This window comes from Cebus imitator, unplaced genomic scaffold (assembly GCF_001604975.1).
Source record: "Cebus imitator isolate Cc_AM_T3 unplaced genomic scaffold, Cebus_imitator-1.0 Scaffold62, whole genome shotgun sequence".
NCBI classification, from domain to species: domain Eukaryota; kingdom Metazoa; phylum Chordata; class Mammalia; order Primates; family Cebidae; genus Cebus; species Cebus imitator.
The window spans coordinates 3,379,267-3,402,434 of NW_016107377.1; the positions used below are offsets into that span (position 1 = coordinate 3,379,267).

At 40.1% G+C, this 23,168-nt stretch overlaps 1 protein-coding gene across 1 annotated transcript in view; it reads left to right on the top strand.

The window, feature by feature from the left end:
- SLC9C2 (solute carrier family 9 member C2 (putative)) overlaps window positions 1–22,774 on the top strand; it is a 72,672-nt gene extending 49,898 nt beyond the window's left edge. Inside the window, exons 17-25 of the mRNA XM_017529977.2 lie at window positions 1,559–1,708; window positions 5,169–5,220; window positions 6,770–6,918; window positions 7,597–7,722; window positions 9,897–9,995; window positions 13,576–13,743; window positions 19,591–19,722; window positions 20,937–21,122; window positions 22,631–22,774. Coding sequence (XP_017385466.1) covers window positions 1,559–1,708; window positions 5,169–5,220; window positions 6,770–6,918; window positions 7,597–7,722; window positions 9,897–9,995; window positions 13,576–13,743; window positions 19,591–19,722; window positions 20,937–21,122; window positions 22,631–22,774 — 1,206 coding nt within the window. The remainder of the gene's footprint in view (window positions 1–1,558; window positions 1,709–5,168; window positions 5,221–6,769; window positions 6,919–7,596; window positions 7,723–9,896; window positions 9,996–13,575; window positions 13,744–19,590; window positions 19,723–20,936; window positions 21,123–22,630) is intronic.
- Window positions 22,775–23,168: the final 394 nt, after the last annotated feature.

Sequence of the window (23,168 nt, forward strand, 5' to 3'; positions counted from 1 at the left end):
AAAAGAAAAAATCCTCTTTAGGATGTGGAGAAATAGGAATGCTTTTACACTGTTGGTGGGAGTGTAAATTAGTTCAACCATTGTGGAAGACAGTGTGGTGATTCCTCAATGATCTAGAACTAGAAATACCATTTGACCCAGCAATCCCGTTACTGGGTATTTACCCAAAGGATTATAAATCGATCTATGATGAAGACACATGCACACATATGTATATTGTGTCACTGTTCACAATAGCAAAGACTTGGAACCAACCCAAATGCCCATCAATGATAGACTGGATAAAGAAAATGTGGCACATATACACCATGGAGTACTATGTAGCCATAAAAAAGGATGAGTTCATATCCTTTGCGGGGACATGGATAAAGCTGGAAACCAACATTCTCAGCAAACTGACCCAAGAACAGAAAACCAAGCACAGCATGTTCTTACTCATAAGTGGGAATTGAACAATGAGAACACATGGTCACAGGGAGGGGGACATCACACACTGGGGCTTGTCAGGGGGTGGGGGGCTAGGGGAGGGATAGCATTAGGAGAAATACCTAATGTAGATGATGGGGGATGGATGCAGCCAACCACCATGGCATGTGTATACCTATGTAACAAACCTGCGCAATCTGCACATGTACCCCAGAACTTAAAGTATAATTTAAAAAAAAGAAAAAAATCCTCTTTAAATATCTCTCTCTGTGCCCAAAGTTTCACAGGCAAAATAGCAGCTTAAAAAAAAAATTTCCTTCTCTGCTCTTGTAATTCCTTCACTATGATGCCATCTTCCAGTTCAGTTTTTTTTCTCCCTTGTTACCCAGCCCCTCACCATCTGCCCCTGTGCTCTGACATGACTTTAACCCTTTGGGAAGCCCCCATCTGTGTGATTGACTACGTGCGTTTTGAGGAGCAGCCCTATTGGAATTCTGGTACTTAGATATTATTTCCTCATTTTACACATGAGGAAACTGAGTCCTCAAAGTCACTAAGTAACGTGCTCAAGGTCATAGAGCTGGTGAATAGGAGAGCTGGCATTTGAATTTAGGGAGGAGTATATTTAAAATTCCATTCTCTTAAGCCGTGACACTAGCCTGCCTTAGCTTATGGTTGGAAAAATAGAGAGCTAAGCAACATCTTAGATACCCTAAGTTCCTTATTTTCCAAGTGAAGAAACCGAGGCACAGAGTGATAATTTGTTCCGTGGGTATCTATTACCCAGCTTAGGAGACCTAATTAGAGGTCTCCTGAAATCTGGGGGTACAGAGAATGAGGGAAAAGGCAGTGCTGGAGACTTTATTCACTAAGCTTCACCTTCTTGCGAGGATGGGCCTTAGACTTTTGTATGCACAGAATCACCTGGAGGACTTGCTAAGACACTGACTGCTGGGCCCCACCCCAGAGTGTCTGATTCTGCAGGTCTCCAGTGTGACCTGAGAATTTGCATTTTTAACAAGTTACTGGGCTCTGCTGTTGCTGGTCTGGAGATGACACTTTAAGAACTTCTGCCTCGGAGGGTGCCTATCCTCATCAAATTTACAGTTTTTTCTTCTCCTCATTATTCCAGATAATAATACCAGTACTGTTACGTATTGTAAATGTGCAGATCGAAAAGCGCCTCAGCTTGATGTACAGTATTACAAAAGGCTATATCAAAAGTCAAGAAGATGCCAAACTTCTAATAAAACAAATATCTGGCCGTGAATCAATATATAAGGTGAGAAATAAGCACTGATCATTTGGGAGAAAAACTTCTGAGGCGTATTAACTTCTTTTAAGACTACTTCTATGTAGATTTGATCAAACAGACAAACTCCAACAGTTGAAAGGGATTTAATTGCTCATTATAGCATATGAGGCGCTGCAGAGAACAGTCTCTGATCATTACATTTCAGCTGTTATCGTCAAACTCATTATCTTCAGAGCAGAAAATATATGATCTATTTTCTTCTTCTTTTTTTTTTTTTTGAGACGGAGTCTCACTCTTTCACCAGGCTGCAGTGCTGTGGCACAATCTCGGCCACTGCAATCTCCACCTCCTGGGTTCAAGCAATTCCCCTGCCTCAGCCTCCCAAGCAGCTGGGACTACAGGCACGCACCACCACACCTGGCTAATTTTTGGTATTTTAGTAGAGACGGGGTTTCATCGTGTTGACCAGGATGGTCTTGATTTCCTGAGCTTGTGATCCACCTGCCTCGGCTTCCCAAAGTGCTGGGATTGAGCCACCACTCCCGGCCCATATGATCTATTTTCTGAGTGCAGAGGATAGAGAAGAGATCCAGTATGTCTCTGTAACATTCTCTGAAACACAGGGCACTTGAGAAGGTGTTAAGCAGGAGTTGAGACTTGAATGAAGCTTCAAAGAAAGGGTAAGTCTTGACTGGAGAGGAAGAGAGGGAAAGAGAACCAAGATTTGACAGTGAAAACTTGAAATCCTGGTACGGTGGGACAGGTGAGTAGAAGTATTTATTTTTTATCATTTAAGACCCTCCTCATTTCCAGCCACTATGCAGCAAGCACCAGGTAAAAGCCTAGCGGTGGAGTGAATCCCGTTCTAACAAAGCTCCCTCACACCAGTCTGTCTACTATCAGCCACTCGCAAAAGAGTGGGAAAAGTGGAACGTGACTGCTGTGTGATTCTCATGCTTCTTTGGGCCTGATAATGTAGAGGTGACTCGCATTCTTCAGATAAAAAAACTTCCTTATTTTTCACTCATAACTGTCAACTCTCGTGAGACTCTTTCAATTGATTTTCCAAGTTACAAATTTTTAAATCTCTAGTTGTATTCATTCTGCTGTTCAGCCCATCTATTAAACTTTTTAAATTTTTTTGACACTTACTTTTTGATCTCAAAAAACTGTGGTTGCTTCCTTTTCATAACAACTGTTTACTTTAAAAAATTAATATAATATCTTGAGTCTTCTTTTTATCTTAAAAGTTTTTTTTTGTTTGTTTTTTTTGTTTTTTGCTTCCTGTGTTAATTCTGCTTCCTTGGGGTTCATTCTCCTGTTTGTTGTGTTTGGTTTCTATATTTCATTCTGGTTTTGCCCCCAGTGTTTGGTGATTTTGGTTATATTTTCACATGTGTCAATGAGAGTCTACGGGAACAGTATCAACAGCTGAAAGGTGTTTTCTCAGCCCAGGTGACCTTGATTTCTAACCAGCGATGGATTTAAATACTGATTACTAAAGCACTAGATACAATGATTGTGTGGATACATAAAACCATGAATGGCCTAGAGGTTATCTCTTCTGGTTAGAGTGCCTATTTTTTGTGGTGGCTGTTATGTTACCTCTGACTCTTAGTCAAGAGAGGCTCTTATTGAAATCAGAAGAGGAAAAGAGGCTGTGAAGATACCTACCTTTATTGGATTGAACATTAGTGTGTAACAGAATTCTGTCCTGTTGATTTACTTTGAAGAATGGAGAAGAAAATTGAACTACTCAAAGGCTAGATTGATCTGCATTAGAAAGAACATAGAGCTATTCATAGGAGAAAAGATTTCAGAAGCAGAGGAAGAGAGAAGAAAAACAAGAGGCAGTGGGGGGAGTTAAGGATGTGTTTTTAGGAATCTGGGAGAAGATGCAGAGAGTTGAGGACAGTTTCCTTAATGTGTCACAGGTGAAGTGAATCCCCTGTGGCATTTTTAAAGAGACACCAGTAAAGATTTAAATGGTCTTTTGAGATGTGTTTATTCTGGAACTGACTTGGTTCTGGAAATTGGCCTGTGGCAGCTCACCTTAAGAAAAATAAATGTATGTCCATGCCTTCATAATTACATTCCCTTTGTAGGCAGAAGTCAGTTCCCATTTGCTCTTGTGCAAAGGCTTTCTAGAGCAGTCTTGCAGGATTGCTGTAAGTCTAGTTTGATGGGAAAGGGGGCTAGCTGCTGTTTTTGTACCTATGCAAGCAGGGCTGGACTAGGGTATGTTGGTGCTATGAATAGGCTATTAATTTGGCACCCTCCCAATATTGATGCAGTATTATCGAGTAAGAAGAAATAAATTAATAAAAATTACATAACTTATTCTTATATTCAAAATGAGGGATTCATTACATGTGATTTTTTTTCTAAACCAAAACAAACACAAAAATAACCAAAAAACCCACAAAAACTTAACTTTGTTTAAAATTTAGATAACAAGCCAGTTGTTCCCTATAAATAGCACTATGCCATGCGTTATTTGGCAGAGTTTCAGACATCTGTACCTGACCACTCTAAAGAACTGTCAGTTGTTTGATTCCACGACTGTTGCTGTAGCCAAGTGCAAACTCCCCAGTGACTCAAAGCTAGAGGGTAAACTTCATGAGGAGAAGTGCCTGGGACATAGTGGGCATCCAACAAATATCTGTTGTATGATTGATTAAACAGAGATTGGTTAGCTCTGGAGTGCAGTGATTTATTCAGTTATCCAAGGAGTTATTTTTAAGAAATATGAACTAATCAATATCACATTTTCTCATTTTTCCACTTCTTTTTGTGCTCCTGATAGTCTGGCTTCCCAACTAGCTGCTCAGTTGGCTCACTCCCAGATCAGGGTCTGTCAGTGAGAATTCTCAGTGCACAGTGGAGTGCATATTAATCTTTCCTGAGAACTGTTAGGCACAGTAGTTAGGCAAGCTACTGACTGTACTACACTCATTGATTGAGACTGATGTCTGAGCATGAGCAAAGAAGCAGAATTGACCCAGAGGGAAGAATTGAGTCAATAGCTTTTCTAGATTTAACTAAGTGAAATTTCTTCTACCATACTTCCTTTTGTCAGAATTTAAAAGGAAAGCCATCTGGGTGTGGTGGCTCATGTCTGTAATCTTAGCACTTTGGGAGGCTGAGGTGGTGGATCACTGGAGATCAGGCGTGTGAGACCAGCCTAGCCAACGTGGAGAAACCCCATCTCTACCAAAAATACAACAATTAGCTGGGCATTATAGCTCACGCTTGTAATCCCAGCTGCTTGGGAGGCTGAGGCGCGAGAATCTCTTGAACCTGGGAGGTGGAGGTTGCAGTGAGTCGAAATCAAGCCACTGAACTCCAACCTAGGTGGCAGAGCAAGACTCCATCTCAAAAAATAAAAATAAAATGAAAGCCAGAAGTGTACTTGGTGGAATAAGTATACTTCTTGGAAGTACACTTGGTATAGTAAGAGATGCATGTTTTTCTTAATATCTTACAGAAACTATATGAAATTTTGGAAACCAACAAACAGGATGCTGTCAAAGAATTAGGTAGGTAGTTCAAGTATCTGAGTTCTTAAAGTCACACCTTATTATTCCATAATTTAATAAAAGAAGAAAAATTTATGCTTTCATTTACTTACCCATTCATTTATGCACTCAACAAGCTAATGGGCCAGGTATGGAAAAGCAGAGATGGGAAACCCCAACCCTTAAACAGAAGTGTATAAGCATATCAATAGATAATTGCAGAGTTAGCAGAGTCCTATTAGTTGTTACCAGACTGTAGAGGAAAGAATGAGAGGAGTGTGGAAAGTGTATTAAGGTGGCGAGGTCAGAGTCCTCAGGATTAGAAGAAAAAGACACATGAAGGTTACCTGTGACAAGATGGTTTTGTTTTGTTGTTTTGTCTTTTGCAAAGATACTCTGGAATGTAGGGCTGCAAGAAATGTCACTTCTCGAGTATCTATAGTCACTCCACTTTACTTGAAGCATGGAGCAGGAGCCCAGGGATTTAATACCAGGTTTTGTGGGTCAGCTTTCCTCATGTGGGGCTGTGGAGCAGGCTTTCAGTGTGTGCAAAAGCATCTGGTAGAGGGTCTGGTACATGTAAGGCCCTTAATAAATGGAAGTTATCAGAAAAGAAATAAAGTAAATAAAGTAAAACCATTTCGTATTCGTGACTATGCTGTAAGACACCATATGGGGATTACGCTTTCCAAATCAAAATGGAAAGTATGTGGTCTAATGAATGAAAGTGTAAGTTTAGAGACAATAGGTTAGAATATTTTGGCATCGTCTCGGAAAACCCATGACCCATTGTTGCCATTTACGTGTTGACAAGTTTTTATTTTCTTTTAAAGATTAAGGGATTAGGATAGTTGCTTTATATTATGTTTTAGATCAGTATGGAATATTACAAAGTTTTCTCAGTTCACTACTCTAAAAGGCAGTGCTTGTTTCCATGTGGTTACTGGAACTGATTACTGAATGCTTATCGTGGCAGGAACTGCTAACTGCTTTATATACATTAACTCATTTTATCCTTATAATTACTCTGCGAGGCAAATATATTATTAGGGAGGTTAACTTGCCCGAGTAAGTAGTGAGCCAGGTCTCTAGCCCAGGTGTGTTTGACACTAAAACCTATGCTTTCGATCATTGCTACCTTTCACTTTAGTGGTCAATTCATTTTAGTTAACAAAATGAGTGAATACCTTCAATATGGCAAGCATTGTGCTCCATGTTGAATATGAAGATGAAACAGATGCAGTTTTAACCTTGACTCACAGTCCAGTTCATGTTTACTAAAGGGGAAAGAATATGCGCCTTGATCTCAGAAACACCCACCAGGGTGGGGAGGGAGTGTGGGGGAGAAACCAGTTTCCAATTTTCTCATCCATAAAGGAGAGTTGAAAATTACAAGAGTTATTTTCAGCCCTATTTTATGAGGTCTTGTGACTGACCTCACAAGTTCTGCGTGAAACTAGAATGAAAGAATTTTGTGTAGATGCTTTGGAAATTATACAGTATTATACTAATATTAGTTATTGTGGTTATCACACAGGCCACTTACTGAATTTTATTTCCTTTGCTGTAGGACTCATAGAACATGAGTGTCGTGATGTTGTCATTGCTTTGAAGACTAAGCAGGCAATCCGAAATGTGATTGCTGAAGCTCTAAAAAATCTCACCTTCCTTTGGTCAAGAGGCATTATTGATAAACATGAGGGCATCGAGATGAATAAGGTAATTTTACTTGATTCTATCTGCATAACACCCCAGCCTTCATGGTTACTTTAGCAGTGTGTAATGAGGATGATGATTGAAAAAAAGTGTTTAACTGCAGGTGTTAACTCTATAATCACCTGTAGCCTTTGATAATGCAAAGGACAACCAATGCCAATGCTACCCGGTGCGCTACATTTGTCAAAACTGCTTGATTGCAAGTAACAGAAACCAACTTGAACTAAGTGTAGTAAAAAAATGATTGGGGGATGTATTAAAAGTATACAGAGTGCTTTATAGAACCCACAACAACCAGGCTATGTGACAAGGCCTAAGGAAGGGATTTGAACACGGATCTAGAAAGCTTCCTAGATTCTCCATTTCCTAACAGGGTTGCCATCTATGGCATTTTTCTTTGGCTCCCTCTATAGACTTACTAGACTTTTCTGCTTCTCCATCCACTGTGTCAACTGAATTATGAAGATAATAGGTTCAGTCTGAGTTAATAAATCAGTGAAAATAGTAATAAGGGAAGACAAGGGACAAAAATGATTAGAGGAATTTAGATAGGATGAGAGAAGCCATGAGTCAAACAAGGTTCAACTTGCCTAACAGTAGCTTATTTAGATTTCCTTAGTTTTTGCCTCATGTCTATTTTCTGTTATAGGATCTGATCCCCATTATTGTGGTTATTTTTAGGTACTTCTTAAAAAAATAAAAGCACTAAATAATATTCCAATGGCAATCCCACCCCCAACTCCTGACAAATACCTTCATAATATCATTTGGCTGGAAGGTAAAGATGTTCTCATTCAGTTCTTCAAGGTAAAGATTCTGTTTTCTGTTTTGGTTCAGGTTTGATAATTACCCATTTTTCCCACTCCCTAATGAAAGGTTTACAGAAAAGCATATTCCATACTGGCCAATTCAGGGAAAGCCAAAATGGAAGCCCAGGAAAGCCTAGAGGAAGAATAGATCTCTTTTTGAGCCTAAAGGGCAAAGATAGTTTTGCACAATGGCTTATCTGATTAGGAGTAGCTCTAGGTGTCTATTACCAATTCCATTCTATTTTATGTTGTAGACTTCTCGATGTACACACAGGGAGAGACATTTTTTGGAGCAAGGATCTCAAATTTAGGTTACTGCACAGACCAGGCAGATAGTATAAAAGTAAAGCCGATTGGGCATAGTATAATGGGGAACAGTGAGAACTGAGGAGTATTCAAGTTCATGCTCTGTCAGCTGAGGGTTGTCACAGGACTTTGGACTCTTTCAACAAATATCTATTGAATATCCTCTACAAGCTGGAGACTGTTCTAGGTTTTGGGATATAGCAGTAAAAAAAACAGATGAAGTCAACTACTTTCTTTTTTTTATTTTTATTTTTATTTTTATTTTTATTTTTATTTTTAGATAGAGTCCCACTCTGCCGCCCAGGCTGGAGTGCAGTGGTGTGATCTCAGCTCACTGAAATTTCCGCCTCCTGGTTTCAAGTCATCCTCCTGCCTTAGCCTCCAAAGTAGCTGGGATTACAGGCATGTGCCACTGTGCTCAGCTAATTTTTATATTTTTAGTAGAGACAAGGTTCTACCATGTTGGCCAGGCTGGTCTTGAACTCCTGACCTCAAGTGATCTGCCGCCTTGGCCTCCCAAAGTGCTGGTATTACAGGTGTGAGCCACCATGCCTGGCCGAAATCCCTACTTTCATAAAGCTTATATTATATGGATGGAGATGGACAATAAACACACCAAACACATAAATATATAGCCTATCAGGCCTATCAGATGGTTGTAAGTGCTAGAGAAAAATAAGGTGAGAAAAGGTAATATGGAGAGGCCATGGAAGGCTGCTCTAATAAGGTGACATTTGGAGAGAGATGTGAAAGAAGTGAGGGAGCAACCCAGGTAGATGTCTTAGTGAAGAGCACTCCAGGCAAAGGGAGTAGTGGGTGCAAGGAGGCCCCGAGGCAGGATGTGTCTGATGTGTTCCAGGAGCAGCACAGAGGCCCCTGGCAGGAGCAGTGCTGGAGGGACCACATGAAGTCAGTTGCAGAGAGCCTGAAGAACATAATGACTCTCAGGGGCCCTGGGCACTTCTGCCTTAGTGGACCTCTTCCTCCACAAAAAGCATTAAAAATTAGACTTTATGATTGTGTTAGTATAACAGTGAATATATTAGTATTACATAATAAAACATTTTTCTCTTATACAACTAGTTTTCCTCCTTCTGATTCTAAAAAACATTAAAACATTGTTGTAAATGTCTAAAAGTATTGTAGATGCAGGTGCTGCGCCTGCTGATGCCTAGTGGATGGCTCAACCCTGGTCGCCATCCCTCCCTGCCTGACACATATGTCATCTTTGCTATTACCCTAACTGCAGACATTCATTTGCTTCTGGATCGTGCATATATGAATCTTCTGCCCTGGAGATCTTCAACTCATGTTATCCGGGCTATCCTCTTTCAAGTCTCAGCTTAGCTGTCCTGTCTGCTGTAAAGGCCTCGCAGAACAACCAAGATAGGATCCTGTGGCTTTTCTGCATTTTTTTGCATAGTGCCCTGTCCCTGTTGTCTTCTTTGTTGTAATTACCCCACTTGATTGTGTAAATATCTACCCAACATAGCTGAAAGTTTTTTTCCGAAGTCAGGGAAATTGCTTAGCTTACCATTATAACCCAAGCTCCAAACAGGAGCTGAAAAAAAGTTTTCATTCATTAATTTGCATATTCATTCCATAGTTATACAAGTTACTATGCTAGGTACTAATCACAAAGTCAAAGTGTGTCTGCCTGTTCCTTTCTTTCTAAAAGGTGATGAGGTAATAGCACATTACAGTTCAGTAATAAACCAAGAATATAGTTTGTGTTTTTATGCTACTTGGAAACTGTTTTTAGTTTTAAAATCATGTATATATATATAATATTTAGAAAAGTAGACTAGGAAGTTTTTGTGTTGACTGTCTTTTTTTCTTTTCCTTTTTCTTTTTTTTCTCACTCAGGGAAGAGCGAAACTTGCCTATTTTGACTATGGCGATATCATTTGTAAAAAAGGTGAAATGCCACAAGGAATTTACTTAATTATTTCAGGAATGGCAATTGTAAGGGTCTATTGATTTTTTTTTTTTTTTTTTTTTTTTAAAAGTGTATTTTGAAACATGTGATTGTAGAATAAGAAGAAATTTAGGTACTGAAAAAGTTTACATTTTTAATGTAATGAAACCATTTCTACTCTGACTATGACAGCTGAGGGATAGTCAACATCTGAAATGCTGTCATACAAAATGCTGTCATAGTCTTTACTTATTTCTTGCAACAGTCCTGGGAGGAAGCAGGATTTTCAGAATGTTCAGACAAGGAAATCAATACTTGGCATGGCTTGAATTACGCATGCCATGCCAAGGAAATAAGATGAGGATCAGAAATACAACTTTTAATCTGTCCAATGGGAGGCTTTTGTTGCCCAGAGAGACAGGGGGGGAGAGAGAGAGAGAGAGAGAGAGAGAGAAAGAGACAGAGAGAGAGGTCAGTAGAGTGATGGGGACAAGAATCCTTTGTATTTGCATAATAGTAGTTTAGTAGCTGAATTCATGGGTGAGCCCCAATTTATGAGCCAAATAATTCCTAGATCCTAGATGATGGTCATAAAATGACAAATCCTTGATATGGGAAAATAATATATTTGGCTTTCTGGTTTTGAAATGTGTATATCAGACCTTAAAATATCATGGAAACAAACTACTATAATAAATAGAATACTAACACAATATAACACTTATTTACTATTTGGCACTATTCTAAGCACTTTTCATGCATCCATTCACTCAGTTATTCCACAAATATTTGCTTCATTACCACCATGTGTCAGGCACTGTTAATTCTAGGCATGGGATTGACAAAACAGACACAAATTCCTGCCTTCTTGGAGCTTAATTACTCGTAGTGGGATAAAAGGAGATGGGACAATGAACAAAACAAGTAAGTTTACAGTATATTAGAGATGATGTAGATATGAAGAGATTAATTGTGATTTTTTAAAAGGTAGTCAAGAAAGGCAATATGGACTGGGCACGGTGGCTCACAGCTGTAATCCCAGCACTTAGAGAGGTCTAGGTGGACAGATCACATGAGATCTGGATTTTGAGACCAGTCTGGCCAACATGGCAAAACCCTGTCTCTACTAAAAATACAAAAATTTGCCCAGCATGGTGGCACACGTCTATAATGCCAGCTACTAGGGAGGCTGAGGCACGAGAATTCCAGATCGTGCCACTGCACTCCAGCCTGGACAACAGTCTCGCTCTGTCACCTCGGCTCACTGCAACCTCTGCTTCTTGGGTTCAAGTAATTCTCCTGTCTCAGCTCCCGAGTAGCTGGGATTACAGGCATGCACCAGCAGGCCCAGCTAATTTTTGTGTTTTTAGTAGAGACGGGGTTTCACCATGTTGGCTAGGCTGATGTTGAACTCCTGACCTCAGTGATCAGCCTGCCTTGGCCTCCCAAAGTGCTGGGATTACAGGTGTGAGCCATCGAACCCAGCCATCAACCCTATATTTTACAGAAAACTGATGCACAGAAAAAAAAAATAATTCACTTGGCCGCAACTACACATACTCAGAGGTCAAAGATTATTTAGAACCCATGTAGTCTGTCTCCAGTATCCATGTGCTTAGCCATTATACTACTGTATACTCCCATAAGAATTCTGGGAAAAACACACTGCTGCCAGTGTTTATGAAATATGGCATGTTCAGTACTTAAAAGCTGCAACTTGCTGTAACATGTTTCTTTGGGAGTTTTCCTGCAATGACTAGACTAGCTAAGCCTTCTTAAACTATAGTCCAATGATGCTTGGTCTGAAGAGGTTATATTAGTACTCTTTAGATACCATAACAAATTACCACAAATTTAGTGGCTTATGGTCCTGTAGGTCAGAAATCCAGTGAGTTCTGCTGATTTCTCTGCTTGGATCTCATGAAGCTGAAATCAACATGTCAGTAGGACTGCATTTCCTTCTGCAAGCTCTAGGGGCAGAATCTGTTTCCAGGCTCGCTGAGGTTGTTGGCAGATCTAGTTACTCTTTATAGCTATAGAACAGAAGTCCCTGCTTCTTCAAAGGCTGTCAGCTGGAACCCACTTTGAGCTCCCAGAACTGCCCTTTCGTCCTTGAATGCAGGCTCTCATGTCTCAGAGCAAGCAAAGGCATGTGGAATCTTTCACACGTCTCTCTCTGGTGGACTCCCTTCTGCTTGCAGGGGCTCACGTGATTACAGTCCCCCCAATATTCCCATCTGTTGTTCAATCAAATACTAATCTGGTACGGCTGTGAAGGGGCTTTGTACATTTTCCTAAGGTCAGCTGATTAGTAACTTTAATTCCATAAATCATCTTTTTAAGGTAGGCTGATAAGCAACCTTAATTCAACTACAAAGCCCCTTCATTGCAATCCCTAGATTAGTATTTGAACAACAGACAGGAATCTTGCAGGGGGGCTTCCTTTAAAATGCTGCCTACCTCAAATGTCATCATCTTTTCTTGGTTTGCAATGAGCAGAGGCATTCTTCATTGCTCAAAGATCCTTTGAATTGCATTCAAAATTACAGCCATTAAAAAAAAATTCAGCTGGGCGCGGTGGCTCAAGCCTGTAATCCCAGCACTGTGGGAGGCCGAGGCGGGTGGATCACGAGGTCAAGAGATCGAGACCATCCTGGTCAACAAGGTGAAACCCCGTCTCTACTAAAAAAGCAAAAAATTAGCTGGGCATGGTGGCACGTGCCTGTAATCCCAGCTACTCAGGAGGCTGAGGCAGGAGAATTGCCTGAACCCAGGAGGCAGAGGTTGCGGTGAGCCGAGATCGCACCATTGCACTCCAGCCTGGGTAACAAGAGCGAAACTCTGTCTCATTAAAAAAAAAAAAAAAAAAAAAAAAAATCAAACTCCTCTGGAAGCATGAATGCCTTTAAAAGTCTGAATGCTAATTGCTTTTGCTCCCTGTTTCCTGTGTCTTGAACAATACCCTGCCTTTTTGATGTTTACAGCTAAACTTTCTGAAAAATTCCGTAATCCTTCTCATCTCAATTCTTGCAACTTCCCCCTAAAATCTGATACCTCTCTTCTTTCTCCAGTTATGCCTACCAGTTATTTTCTTGAAGTAACTCAACCATCCTATGTTTATCCTAAAACCTTTACCTGTTGATATTGCACGATAATTATTCTTAAGCATTCAAAAAAAGAGACAAGGCTTTTGTTAATGTCATGGCTTGGTTTGGAGGCATATTAATTCATGATATCTGATTTATGTGTCCAAGCAATCAAAAGTTATTTCCACCTGATGCATTAGCCCACTGTGGTAAGAATATCTAATGGACTCAATGAGTGATTGCATTAGTTGCATACTATAACTACCAGTTTTGGGGTGATTTTTATATAAGACAGGCATAAGTAGCAAGTTGTAAATAGGGGCCATCTGTAAAACCAATGATTAGAAAAAAAATCCTTGCCCTGGGGAGTAGAAATGTGAAAGGAATAATGATTTTTTTTTGTGAAGCCTAATGCCTTCACACCTGACAAGAGATCTTTACTTTCCACTGGAAAAATTGTGAGAAATAGTGGAAGCTCCTATGGTTTGATCAAAGGGTTTTTAATTTCTTCTTTCGCTTTGCACACGTTTTCCCTTTGCAGTTGCGTGATTTATCTCCTACCTTTGGAATAGGGAGTAGCCAGAGGCCTGATAGAGAGTCCAGAGCTATGTTTACAGAGTTCTGTACGAGTGGGGACGTAATTGGAGAGCTAAGCTGTCTGCTTAAGCGTGAAATTGAATATACCGTCATCTGTGAAACTACTTTACAGGTAGGAAATGGTTCTGTCATGAGTTATTAATTATTCCTCAAGTAAATAAAGCCAGCATCTTTTCTTTCTTTGGGTTTTGACATCTTAGTCACCCAACCAGCTACTGTGAGGTGAGAAGGCAGATTTAGTGTCGCACATGCCAGGCTCTGCCAAACTCCACTGCACCCTGCCTGAGGGAGTAGTTATTTAACCTCCTTAAGTCTCAATGTCCTTGTTTATGAAGTAGAGAGAATACCTACCTTTTGATGTTATAAGAATTCGAAAAACATCTACGTAAAATGCCTGACACGTGTAGGTGCTCAATAAATCGTCACCATTATGACAATAGTGTTTTTTTAAAGAGTAATTTATTTGTTTTTAAAACAACCCCATTAAAAAGTGGGCCAAAGATATAAACAGATACTTTTCAAAAGAAGACATACATGTGGACAACAAGCATATGAAAAAAGTTCAACATCGCTGATCAATAGAGAAACACAAATCAAAACCACAATGAGATACTATCTCACACCAGTCAGACTGGCTGCTATTAAAAAGTTTAAGAATAGCAGATGCTGGAGAGGATACGGAAAAAAGGAACAATTGTACACTGTTGGTGGGAGTATAAATTAGTTCAACCGTTGTGGAAGACAGTGTGATGATTCCTCAAAGCCCTAAAGACAGAAATACCATCGACCCAGCAATCCCATTACTGGGTATATACACAAAGGAATATAAATCATTCTATTATAAAGACACATGCCCATGTATTTTCACTGCAGCACTGTTCATAATAGCAAAGACATGGAATCAACCTAAATGCCCATCAATGATAGACTAGATAAAGAAAATGTGGTACATACATGCCATAGGAGAATATGTAGCCTTAAAAAAGAGTAAGATCAGGCCGGGCGCGGTGGCTCAAGCCTGTAATCCCAGCACTTTGGGAGGCCGAGGCGGGTGGATCACAAGGTCAAGAGATCAAGACCATCCTGGTCAACATGGTGAAACCCCATCTCTGCTAAAAAAAATACAAAAAATTAGCTGGGCATGGTGGCGTGTGCCTGTAATCCCAGCTACTCAGGAGGCTGAGGCAGGAGAATTGCCTGAACCCAGGAGGCTGAGGTTGTGGTGAGCCGAGATCGCGCCACTGCACTCCAGCCTCATGAGTGAAACTCCGTCTCAAAAAAAAAAAAAAAAAAAAAAAAAAAAAAAAAAAAAAAAAAAAAAAAAAAAAAAAAAAAAAAAGAGTAAGATCATATCTTTTGCAGGAACCATGGATGGAGCTGTAGGCCATTATCCTTAGTAAACTAATGCAGGAACAGAAAACCAAATATCACATGTTCTCACATGTAAGTGGGAGCTAAATGATGAGAACACATGGACACATAGAGGGTAATAACACACAGTGGGGGCTATTAGAGGGTGCAGGGTGGGAGGAGGGAGAGAATCAGGAAAAATAACTAATGGGTACTAGGGTACTGAAATCCCGACTAACAGTCTCTCAGACCACAAGGCAATCAAATTAGAACTCAGGATTAAGAAACTCACTCAAAACCACACAAGTACATGGAAATTGAACAATCTGCTCCTGAATGACTCCTGGGTAAATAATGAAATTGAGGCAGAAATCAAGAAGTTCTTTGAAACCAGTGAGAACAAAGAGACAACATACCAGAATCTCTGGGACACAGCTAAAGCAGTGTTAAGAGGAAAATTTATAGCACTAAATGTCCACATCAGAAAGCTAGAAAGATCTCAACTCAGTACCCCAACATCACAATTAAAAGAGCTAGAGAAGCAAGAGCAAATAAGTTCAAAAGCTAGCAGAAGACAAGAAGTGACTAAGAGCAGAACTGAAGGAGATAGACACACACACACACACACACACACACACACACACACACACAAATGCTTCAAAAAAAATCAGTGACTCCAGGAGCTGATTTTTTTAAATTAACAAAATAAATAGACCAATAGCTAGACTAATGAAGAAGAAAAGAAAGAGGAATCAAATAGACACAATAAAAAAACAATAAAGTGGATATCAACCCTGAACCCACAGAAATATAAACTATCATCAGAGAATACTACAAACACCTTTATGCAAATAAACTAGAAAATCTAGAAGAAAAGGATAAATTCCTGGACACATACACCCTCCTAAGACTAAACTAGGCAGAAGTTAAATCCCTGAATAGACCAATAATGAGTTTGGAAATTGAGGCAGTAACAGCATACCAACCAAAAAAAAAAGCTGAGGACCAAATGGATTCACAGCCGAATTCTACCAGAAATACAAAGAGGAGTTGGTACCATTCCTTCTGAAACTACTCCAAAAAAATTGAAAAGGAGGGACTCCTTCCTAACTCATTTTATGAGGCCAGCATCATCCTGATACCAAAACCTGGCAGAGACACAACAACAAAAAAATAAAACTTCAGGCCAATATTTCTGATGAACATTGATGTGAATATCCTCCATAAAATACTGGCAAACCAAATTCAGCAGCACATCAAAAAGCTTATCCACCATGATCAAGTCGGCTTCATCCCTGGGATGCAAGACTGGTTCAACAGATGCAAATCAATAAATGTAATCCATCACATAAACAGAACCAATGACAAAACCACATGATCATCTCAATAGATGCAGAAAAGGCCTTTAATAACATTCAACATCCCTTCATATTAAAAACTCTCAATAAAGTAGATATTGATGGAACATATCTCAAAATAATAAGAGCTATTTTTGACAAACCCACAGCCAATATCATACAGAATGGCAAAAGCTGGAAGCATTCCTTTTGAAAACTGGCACAAGACAAGGATACCCTCTCTCACCACTCCTATTCAACATAGTATTAGAAGTTCTGTCCAGAGCAATCAGGCAATAGAAAGAAATAAAGGTATTCAAATAGAAAGAGTCAAAGTCAAATTGTCTCTGTTTGCAGATGACATGATTCTATATTTAGAAAACCCCATTGTTGGCCGGGTGCAGTGGCTCACACCTGTAATCCCAGCTCTTTGGGAGGCGGAGGTGGGCAGATCACCTGAGATTGGGAATTCGATATCAGCCTGACCAACATGGAGAAACTCCGTCTCTACTAAAAATACAAAAAAAAAAATTAGCCAGGCATGGTGGCACATGCCTATAATCCCAGCTACTCAGGGGTGCTGAGGCAGGAGAACAGCTTGAACCCGGTAGGTGGAGGGCGCAGTGACCTGAGATCATGCCATTGCACTCCAGCCTGGGCAACAAGAGCGAAACTCTGTCTCAAAAAAAAAAAAAAAAAAAAAGAAAAGAAAACCCCTTGTCTCAGTCCCCAAACTCCTTGAGCTGATAAGCAATTTCAGCAACGTATCAAGATACAAAATCAATGTGCAAAAATCACAAGCATTCCTATTCACCAACAATAGACAAGCAGAGAGCCAAATCATGAGTGAACTCCCATTCACAATTGCTACGAAGAGAATAAAATACCTAGGAACACAACTAACAAGGGATATGAAGGACGTTTTCAAGGAGAACTACTAACCACTCCTCAAGGAAATAAGAGAGGATGCAAACAAATGGAAAAGCATTCCATCCTCATGGATAGGAAGAATCAGTAGTGTGAAATGGCCATACTGCCCAAAGTTATTTATAGATTCAATGGTATTTCCATCAAACTACTACTGACATTCTTCACAGAATTAGAAAAAAACTATTTAAAATTTCATATGGAACCAAAAAAGAGCCTGTATAGCCAAGATAATCCTAAGCAAAAAGAACAAAGCTGGAGGCATAACGCAACCTGACTTCAAGCTATACTACAAGGCTACAGTACCCAAAACAGCATGGTACTGGTACCAAAACAGATATATGGACCAATGGAACAAAACAGAGGCCTCAGAAATAACCCCACACATATAGAACCATCTGATCTTCAATAAACCTGATAAAAACAGGCAATGGGGAAAGGATCTCCTATTCAGTAAATGGTGCTGGGAAAACTGGAAAGTTATATGCAGAAAATCAAAACTGAACCCTTTCCTTACACATTCTACAAAAATTAACTCCAGATGGATTAAAGAGTTACATGTAAAACCCCAAACCGTAAAAACCCTAGAAGAAAACCTAGGCAATACCATTCAGTACATAGGCATGGGCAAAGACATCATCACAAAAATGCCAAAAGCAATTGTAACAAAAGCCCAAATTGACAAATGGGATCTAATTAAACTAAGCTTCTGCACAGCCAAAGAAACTATCATCAGAGTGAACAGGCAACCTACAGAATGGGAGAAAAGCTTTGCAATCTACCCATCTGTCAAAGGTGTAATATCAAGAATTTATAAGTAACTTAAACAAATTTACAAAAAAAATCCCATCAAAAAGTGGGCAAAGGATATAAACAGACACCTTTCAAAAGAAGGCATTTATGTGGCCAACAAACATGAAAAAAAGCTCAACATCACTGATCATTAGAAAAATGTAAATCAAAACTGCAATGAGATACCATCTCATGTCAGTCAGAATTATGATTATTAAAAAGTCAGGAAATAATAGTTGCTGGCAAGGCTGTGGAGAACTAGGAATGCTTTTACACTGTTGGTGGGAATGCAAATTTGTTCAACCATTGTGGAAGACAGTATGGTGATTCCTCAAGGATCTAGAACCAGAAATACCATTTGACCTAGCAATCCCATTACTGGGTAGATACCCAAAGGAATATAAATCATTCTGCTATAAAGACACATGTACACATATGTTTATTGCAGCACTATTTATAATAGCAAAGACATGGAACCAACCCAAATGCCCATCAATGATAGATTGGATAAAGAAAATGTGGTACATATACTCCATGGAATACTATGCAGCCATAAAATGGAATACATGTCTTTGCAGGGACATAGCTGAAACTGGAAGCCATCATCCTCAGCAAACTAACACAGAAACAGAAAACCAAACACTGCATGTTCTCACTCATAAGTGGGAATTGAACAATGAGAACACATGCACACAGGGAGGTGAACAACACACATCAGGGCCATTTGGGTCTTGGTGGTGGGGCGCTAGGCGAGGGAGAGCATTAGGACAAATAGCTAATGTATGTGGGGCTTAAAACCTATATAATGTGTTGATAGGTGCAGCAAACTACCATGGTACACGTAGACCTATGTTACAAACCTGCACATTCTGTATTTGTATCCCAGAGCTTGAAGTAAAATGAAATAATTTTTAAAATAAAAAATGAAAAAAAAAAAGAAATGAGCCAAAGAATTCTCAATCTTTGGAGGCTATCTGATGCAGCAGAGCAGGATTGAGTCTTAGGGGTGTGTGGAGTGGAAGGAAATGTTTTAGCGATTTCATACCATTTTATTTTGGAAGAGGAGAGAAGGCATGAGTTTAGTCACAAGGCTGAATTGAGCTCACTGAAGTTCGTGTAACTTGAACCTGAAAGTGTATCCTTTTTATTCAGCTAAGCTGTTTGTCTCTGGAAACAAAAACCTTGAATGAGCTCACTTTTATCTACCCTGACAATAATAGTAGATAAGTTCACATGGCTTAGTTCCGGAATCCTGGGCTTTGGGCTCATGAGCCATATCCTTCATTGTATCTATTGACTGATATGAATTTTTCTGGTCTCTTATTAAAGTCTATAGCTTTAATCAGACCATACATGTTATCATCTTATACTTAGCAAACAACAATTTTCAGAGTACAAATGCTTCTAATGACAAGAGTAGCAAAATTATGCTAGACTTGATAGTTTTTCTGAGAGATAAGATGAAGATGAAATCCACAGGTATCTTGTTTTTTGATGGTCTTGTAATTTTGTTCCAAATCAAGCTGCTATGGCCTGGTGCCTTTTTGTTTCAGGCCTGCTTTATCTCCCTGGAGGATTTATATGAAGCCTTCGATGTCTTCTGGCCATCTCTGGAGTATAAAATATGGCTAAAGCTTGCTCTCAATACTGCGTATCGGTATTTTGAATCAAGTCTTATAGACGAGGTAAGTTACATGATATTAATATTAACAAATTTTTGTGCACTGTATTTTTTACAGAATGCATTTCATATTTTTGAGACAAAAATAGAAAGGAAATGTGTGTTTGATTTTTTTTTTTTGAGACAGAGGCTCACTCTGTTGCCCAGGCTGGACTGCAATGGCATAATCTCAGCTCACTGCAACCTCTGCCTTCTAGGTTTGAGCAATTCTCCTGCCTCAGCCTCCCAAATAGCTGAGATAACATGCGCTTACCACCATCCTTGGCTAATTTTTGTATTATTAGTAGCGACAGGGTTTCACCATGTTGGCCAGGCTGATCTCGAACTCCTGACCTCAGGTGATCTGCCCACCTCAGCCTCCCAAAGTGCTGGAATTATAGGCACGAGCCACTGTGCCTGGCCCTGTGTCTGATTTTCTAAAATAAGATTGCTGGAATTTTAACTGCTGTCTTATCCTGAGTTCCTGTAGGTTGTCAATCCTTTTGTCACAGTTAATTTTCCCAAGCTATATGCAATCATTTCTTAAAAAAAAAAAAAAAAAGTAGATTCAAGTCTGTGTCCAAATCTCCCCTTTTTATAAGGACACTACTCGTTCAAATTAGAGGCCAACCCTATTCCAGTATGACCCCATCTTAACTAATTGCATCTGCAATTACCCCATTTCCATAGGCCACATTCCAGGATACTGAGTTAGGACTCCAGCATAAGAATTGGGTGGGAGGTGGTGTGTGTGTGTGTGTGCGTGCACACACACAATTCAACCCATAACAACTCCCTCCCAATTCTAAAGTCTATGATGTTGAACCTTGAAGTATATATAGCTCAGACTCAGTGGCTTGCTTGGTTTTGTGCTAGTCCTGATCACCTGTCAAGTGGAATGTAAGCTTACTGCTAGGTGAACCTCTGAATCTTTTAAGACTCTAGCTCTTGTGCAAATAGAAATCTCCTGAGTCATGGCCAACCACCCTGCTGTGACTGAGAGCTCACAAATTAGGGCTGGGCAACAGTATGCAGGGACCATTAACAACATAAACACTTGGAATTCAGAAACTTGTCAGAGGCCGTTCTGAATGCTAAATAAATTCTCTCTGTTGGTGCCAGCAGCCGTGTGCCTTCTGACACCCACAAAGAATGCAGATAGATCAGTGAATCTGTTTTCTTCTTGATACCATCTGTCAATTTGTATGATTTATTATTAAAAATGCGATTTTATTGTAGGACTTAAGGTTTCAGAAGTGTGTGATGTACAATCATGCATACGTGGAAACTTTATCAAGCTATAATGAAATGGCTATTGATAATATGACCATGAAATTTGTTATCATTGTGTATGGCAGTGTAATTGATACTAAGACGGAGGAACCATATTTTGCACCTTGCATTATACCTAAAACCTGTGAGCAGGTAAGGAGTATCATTTCTAAAGAGTCACTTGATTTTCATGGTGTCCCAAAAATGACTTTAAAACTCAACTGACCACCTTAAAAAGATATGTAACCTGGAATGACCCTGCAGTTCTTACCTGCCTTTTACAAACAGGAAAAAGGTATCGAGGGCTTCTGTGTACTGTAGTACAGGTGCCCTACACAAGGGTGTGCCCAAGGGACAGGGAGCTGGAATCTGCCTGCTGTCTGCTTGTCATGCCTTTTGCCCTGGCGTGGGACTGTGCCAGAGGAAGGATGAGATGCAGTGAGTTTTTCCTAGTTTACATCAAGGCAACGATGCTGTGTTCTAGCATAGCTCTGAAAATATCTGCACTGGTTCACAAGAAAGGAGTAGAGTAGGGGCCATGTCACTTTGTGGCCATGTTAGGGGCTGTCGACACAACTTGATAGTAGGTCCTGGGCCCTGGGCCTTAGCATTCCATGCCTCTGTAAAGACAAAGGAAGTGTGACCACCTAGGACATAACAGGGCATGGGAAGGGTAGAAGCAAAGTGCCCAATGGCCCAAGCTGCCTGCCATTGGACAAAGGAATGGGAAGGACAAAGAGGCCATGGGAAGAGCTGACATCTCTTTAAAGTTTCTCCCCTTTGGGAGGGACCTCTTCTGCCAGTTCAGACTGTGAAAAGTCATTAGGAAAATTTGTCCTGGAAAAGTTGGTAAACCTAAAAAGTGAATTTTCTCCTTTCAAAACATTCTTATTTTGTATCTTTTAACATTTCAGAGGATGAAGGTAATTTACATGTTTTTAATAGAAAATTAAAATCTTTTTAGATTTGAAACAAAGGGTAGGGGTAAGAGGCAAGGGGGCAACAGGAGTAATGCCTACAGCTTAGTTTGTTAAGAGACCAGGGTTTGGAGTCAGGCACACTTGGACTTAAAACTTGACCCCTGTGCCTACTTATACTTGAGCTTAGATAAGCTGCTTAACGTTTCTGAACCTCAATTTCCTTCTTAGTAAGATGGGGATAAGGTCAGCAGCCATCTTATCAGGTTATTGTGAGGATTAAATGAGATAATAGGTGGTAATCTAAAAATGACAGTTCTAATGAGTACTAGTGTGCTGCTGGCATTCCGGGAGGCAGATTTTATGGCACATGGGACAAATGGTCTAAGAACAGAAGATAGTCTGGCCATCCTGGGAATGCTGGGCCTTGAGCCCTTGAGCATCAGTGCAGGAGTAAAAGTAGCTTCCTGGATGCTGGGGATTCCCTGCTTTCCAAACTGGGAATTTCCAGTCTAGTTACAAGTAAGGTGTAGACATTTCCTTTCTGGTGTCCAGATATGCAAAGACAATTTGCTGGTTGCTTCTCAACAACAAAGAGGATTTGAAATTTAGAAGATAGAGCCAAGATTGAAGACCCAGCTCTAGGCTTTGGCTTATTTTTCATATTCTTTGGAAAGGTTAGGAAGCAGCCAGGTTAGAGATCAAAGAGTGCCCTTTTGACTAATTTTGACTCTTCTCTTCTAGGTTCAGGGAACTTCTGATTTAAGCAAGCTGCTGATAATCCAAGCATCTGAGCCTGACCGCAGCAATAGTAAAACCAATGTCATGGGTAAGGGATATACCTTTACCAGTAGGAAAACTATTGAGAAGGAACTTCAATATATGTGAAATTCCCTTACCTCTAAGAAACTGATTTGAGAGGGCACTATGTGGGTTTATCATTATTCCCCATCCTCGGGCCCACTCTGGCCACCACATTGCTCTGGGAAGTCACACATGAGAGACTTCCAGACAGTTAAATCCAGGTGGCTCCTTCCTCTGCCATGTCCCTCCCTCCATACACTAGTCAAGGGAGAGCAGCTTCTGTGGTGTACTCTATTGCTGCCCTGGTAGGCTGGAGCCACATGGTGCTGGCAGTGCAGGAATGGGGAGGGAACAGACTCTTTCACAGGGGCCCAGGTACAGAGAACTGGTTTGCTTCCAGCAACTGAAGGGAATAGGAACCCTGCTCAGTGAGTATTCCAAACGTGACCACGGCTACAAGTCAAGTGACTTGCCTTGA